General features: G+C 45.4%; 1 protein-coding gene across 1 annotated transcript in view; it reads left to right on the plus strand.

Moving 5' to 3' along the window:
- fgd6 (FYVE, RhoGEF and PH domain containing 6) overlaps nt 1-4,545 on the plus strand; it is a gene marked incomplete at both ends in the record, with an annotated part of 35,044 nt that extends 30,499 nt beyond the window's left edge. The window contains 6 exons of the mRNA XM_080538022.1: nt 596-739; nt 916-1,018; nt 1,453-1,550; nt 3,642-3,770; nt 4,013-4,161; nt 4,509-4,545. Of these exons, the coding sequence (XP_080394148.1) occupies nt 596-739; nt 916-1,018; nt 1,453-1,550; nt 3,642-3,770; nt 4,013-4,161; nt 4,509-4,545 (660 nt within the window). The remainder of the gene's footprint in view (nt 1-595; nt 740-915; nt 1,019-1,452; nt 1,551-3,641; nt 3,771-4,012; nt 4,162-4,508) is intronic.
- Between the last annotated feature and the right edge of the window lie 455 nt (nt 4,546-5,000).

The raw sequence follows: 5,000 nt of genomic DNA on the forward strand, positions 1-5,000 counted from the left end.
TATTATTGCTATATAAAGCTATATTGCTATATTATTGCTATATTGCTATATAAAGCTATATTGCTATATAAAGCTACGCTCCTGTCTGTTGTTCCAACAGCTCTTTATAGAACATTCTCCGCTGTCCATCAAATAACACACCTGTGTTAAGTCACATTGTCCGTCTCCATTGCATCAAGTTTGGTATAGTTCACAGGTTGTTAGGTCCTCAGGTAAAACGTTGAATGAAAAACCAATAAAACAGAACAGTAATCCAATGTCACTCCTATATCGGCGAGAATTACTGCCTACGTAGCTAGAATGTTAAGATCTAATAGTTTTGTTGTAAACACGCGCGTCACCACACACAGAAGTCACGTGTGAATGGAGGAGGGGAAGAGGGACACTCTTAAAGGTGTTTATTATATATAGCAATTCATGACTGTATTGACAAAAACTTTTATTGAAATTTTTATGAACCAAGGTTTTCGGGTTAAACCGAAAAACCTCCCAAGCCTGTGCATGCATATGTGAGCGTGTGCGTGAATGTTGTGTGTGTGTGTGTGTGTGTGTGTGAACATAGTGTGTGTGTATCTAACCCCCCCTCCCCCCCCAGGTAGAAGGTGTGTGTGACAGTGGGGCCCCCCTAGGCAGCACGGCCCCCATCTGGATCCCAGACCTGCGGGCCACCATGTGTATGATCTGCACCTGTGAGTTCACCCTCACCTGGAGACGCCACCACTGCAGGGCCTGTGGCAAGGTAGGGGTCAGGGGGTGTGTGTCTGTGTGTGGTGTCTGTGTGTCGGTCTGTCTGTCTGTCTGCCTGTCTGTCTGTCTGTGTGTGTGTGTGTGTGTGTGTGTGTCTGTGATTGTGTCTCACTGTGTGTGTGTGTGTGTGTGTGTGTGTGTGTGTGTGTGTGTGTGTGTGTGTGGCAGGTGGTGTGTCAGACCTGCTCCTCTAACAAGTACTACCTGGAGTACCTGAAGAACCAGCCTGCCAGGGTGTGTGACCACTGCTTCACCAAGCTGCAGGAGACCAGTACGTAACACACACACACACACACGCACACACTGAGACACAGACACACACACACACACACACACACACACACACACTGAGACAAACACACACACACACATACACACACTTGCACGCTCACATACAGTGGGAAACACACACACACACACCCACACACACACACACACGTCACAAGCACCCACAAACCTAAATGTACTGCACTTGCATACTTACAGACCTCTAGACCGACGCTTTGAACAAAGGCAACGTCTTAAAATAGATGAAACCCTTTGATGTGTTGTTTATTCTGAATGAGGGGGTGTAGCGTTGTTTATGTGTGTGGTTGTGTTGCCTAGGTGACCGGTGTAGCCTTGTTTACATGTTGTTTATGTGTGTGTGTGTGTGTGTGTGTGTGTGTGTGTGTGTGTGTGTGTGTGTGTGTGTGTGGTTGCTAGGCGACCGGTGTGCCTCAGCGTCGGTGTCTCCCAGTGGGAAGCCCGGAGCCTTCTCCTTCTCCAGGCGGCAGAAGAAGATCCCTGCCGCCCTCAAAGAGGTCAGGGGTCACACGCAGTCTTAGCCCTGGTCACCCTGCCTACTGCAATAACCCAGTAGAGGTCAGGGGAGGCTGGTGGAGGTAGACATCGGAGGACAGGCTCATTTTAATGCGTGTAATGGAATGAGGGATGGCATCACGTGTTTGATACCATCCCTCATTCCATTCCATGCGTCACAGTGAGCCTGTCCTCCGATTTCTACCTCCCCCAGCCTCCCCTGATGGAAATGTGTTGTTGATACACTATTGCAAACCCTAGCTCAAGTTGTCCCAGATAAATTATTTCAGACTAACATACTCTTCCACCATTGCTTTGCTAGGGTTAGCGTTAGTGTGTCAACAACACATTTCCGTCCATTGTGAAGGATAGATGATCACTTACTTAGACAAATGTGACACATTCTAGTCTTTTGGTCCTCATATGGGCAACCAATCAAAATGTTTAGACTTTTCTTTTGAAACACGGAACTACGTTTCAACGTTGTTGAGAATCACGACACAAAGTCGCTAGTCGAGCCAAAATACTGCGCAAAGGATTGGGTGAGTAATCCCCACTGCTACCTAGTTAACTAGAACACTACTTTACATTGTTAGCAGGCTCACACAACAAGCTGTGTTAGTTGACTAGCGATTAGGGGTGCAACGGTTCAGTTGGTCCACGGCTCGATATGAACCTCGGTTTTTGGGTCACGGTTTCGGTTCAGTTTCGGTACGTCTTTTTGTGCGTAAGGAGAAAGAAAATGCTACTATTTATTTACAAACTGTTACTTTACTTTATTTTGCTCATACTTATGGAACTTTAACATTTAGACACATTCCAGAATATGACTGGTATATTGTATAATATAAACAAATATAAATATGTATAAACAAAAAATAACAAAAACACTTTCAAATGTGACACCAGCCAGTGTTTTGATAAACCAGGAGGCTACATTACTTGTACTGAAACAGATCGTAAGCTTTCAAATGACGTGTCATACATTGAAATCCGAAAAAAGATGATGAAGTTAGACTCATTTGAATGTTGTTAGACCTCAGGCACATATAGGGTCAAACTGGCTGTCATGAAACCGGAAACAGACGCTGCTAACAGTTAGCGGCTAACAAAGCACAGCGCTACGAAGGAACTGTATTTTAATAACATCACAACATGCTGATAGAACATCAACATGCTAAAAACACATAATTAGATAAACACATAATTAGATGATCACACAGTCCTTGCCTTTGAACACGTCCTAAAACTGAAGTATATTTACAAGCCATGTAAACCGATAGCCGATTACCGATAGCCTCCGGACAACAATCAAAATGAATCCATTCCACAAAGTATACACAGAGCTATTTTGAGAGCTATTTATAGCGGTTTCACGTATGCGAGTGGTTTACGGTTTCACCAACTACAGTCACAAATGTGCCTCTTAGGCTTGACGACTGGTATAGGAAAGATAGAAATGAAAGTAAAGATGCACTTTACCTATGAGAGCTGTACCAGCTGTAGCCCATTGTGCGCATATTATGCGCATATACGACACGCGTGAAGCGTTTCTGCGTTTTTATACGACACGCGTTTCAGCGTTTTCATTCCCTCATCGCTGTATTCAATGCCAAAACCAGAATTAATGACCTCACAATGCAGATTTGTAGCAATCCAGGGCTTCCTCAAACTGTTGCCATGTTCTCAACTCTGCTTGCCATGAACAAACATTTGAGCAAGAAGCAACTGCGTTCCAGACCAACTCCACCTCCGACTTTGAATGAAACGCAGGATAAACCGAAAACCTGCACGGTTCACTAGTGTATTGAACCGTGGAAGGCGAACCGTACCGTCCGAAATAAAACCGAGAACCGTTGCACCCCTACTAGCGATGTGTCATTGAATTTCAACAACGCTGAAATGTATTTACATTTAAAAAAAATAATAATACATTAAGAAAAGTCAGATCGTTACATCAGATCCTGATATGAGGACCAAAGCATTAGAACGTGACACAAATGTATTTGTTGTAAGTCGCTTTGGATAAACGGATAAAGGCGTCTGCTAAATACCATGAATCTAAATGAACTGTGTTCTCCATGATCCTCTAGGTGTCGGCCAACACAGAGAACTCGTCCATGAGCGGCTACCTGCAGAGGTCAAAGGGCAGCAAGAAGCCGTGGAAGAGGCTGTGGTTCGTCATCAAGAACAAAGTCCTCTACACCTACGCTGCCAGCGAGGTAACACACACCTGCCTGGTCCTGTGTGTGTGTGTGTGTGTGTGTGTGTGTGTGTGTGTATATTATATTGTATATGATTGTATCTCTCCAGGACGTTGGAGAGCCAGCCCCTCTGTGTGTGTGTGTGTGTGTGTGTGTGTGTGTGTGTGTGTGTGTGTGTGTGTGTGTATTATATTTTATGATTGTGAGTGTGTGTGTGTGTGTATATTATATTATATATATAATTGTGTGTGTGTCTCCAGGACGTAGCAGCATTGGAGAGCCAGCCCCTCCTGGGTTTCTTCCTGAGGGAGGAGAAGTTCGGCCCATTCCAGAAGCTGCAGTTTAAACTGTACCACAAGAACACGCTGTTCTACATCTTCAAGGCTGAGGACATCCCCACAGCCCAGAGGTGACTGTCTTATTTCATGTTTTATCTAACCTTTATTTAGCCAGCCTCTTATTGAGATGAAACATCTCTTTTACAAGAGAGCCACGTGTCAAAAGGGTCCTTCTATATCTCTGTCCCCTGACCCCTGACCTAGAGCATACATACATCTGGTTGTACTCTGTGCAGTGACAAAGGTTCAACAACTTCTTCTTCTTCTTCTCCTTCCTCTTCTTCTCCTTCTTCTTCTTCTTCTTCTTCTTCTGTTTCTTCTTCTTGTTCTTCTTCTTCTTCTTCTTCTTCTTCTTCTTCTCCTTCTCCTTCTTCTGTTTCTTCTTCTTCTTCTTCTTCTTCTCCTCCTTCCTCCTCAGGTGGATCGAGGCCTTCCAGGAGGCCATGATCCTCTAACACCTCAGAACCGCCACGCCCCTGGAGCCAGTTAACGACCCTTGACCCCCTGGATAAAGGTCAGAGGTCACCAGCTCAGGAAGCACCTACCCAGCCTCCCCCCCCAAGCTGAGCCCTTCTGAGCCGTCCCTCCCGCCCTGCAGAAGACCCTGGAGATTAGAGATCTAGAACAGACACGCCTCTCTCTTCCATGCAGAAGAGAGACTTGTGGCAGCTCTGTGTGCTGCATTTCTACCTGCGACATGTTGGTGACCCGTCCCCTGGTCCACCCTGCTGTAGAGCTTCTAGAGATGTTCTAGAGCTTCCAGAGATGTTCTGAGCTGACCTAGAGCTTCTAGAGATGTTCTGAGCTGACCTAGAGCTTCCAGGGATGTTCTGAGCTGACCTAGAACTTCCAGAGATGTTCTGAGCTGACCTAGAGCTTCCAGAGATGTTCTGAGCTGACCTAGAGCTTC

The sequence above is a fragment of the Nansenia antarctica genome, assembly GCF_963989245.1.
Source record: "Nansenia antarctica genome assembly, chromosome: 8".
Lineage (NCBI taxonomy): Eukaryota > Metazoa > Chordata > Actinopteri > Argentiniformes > Microstomatidae > Nansenia > Nansenia antarctica.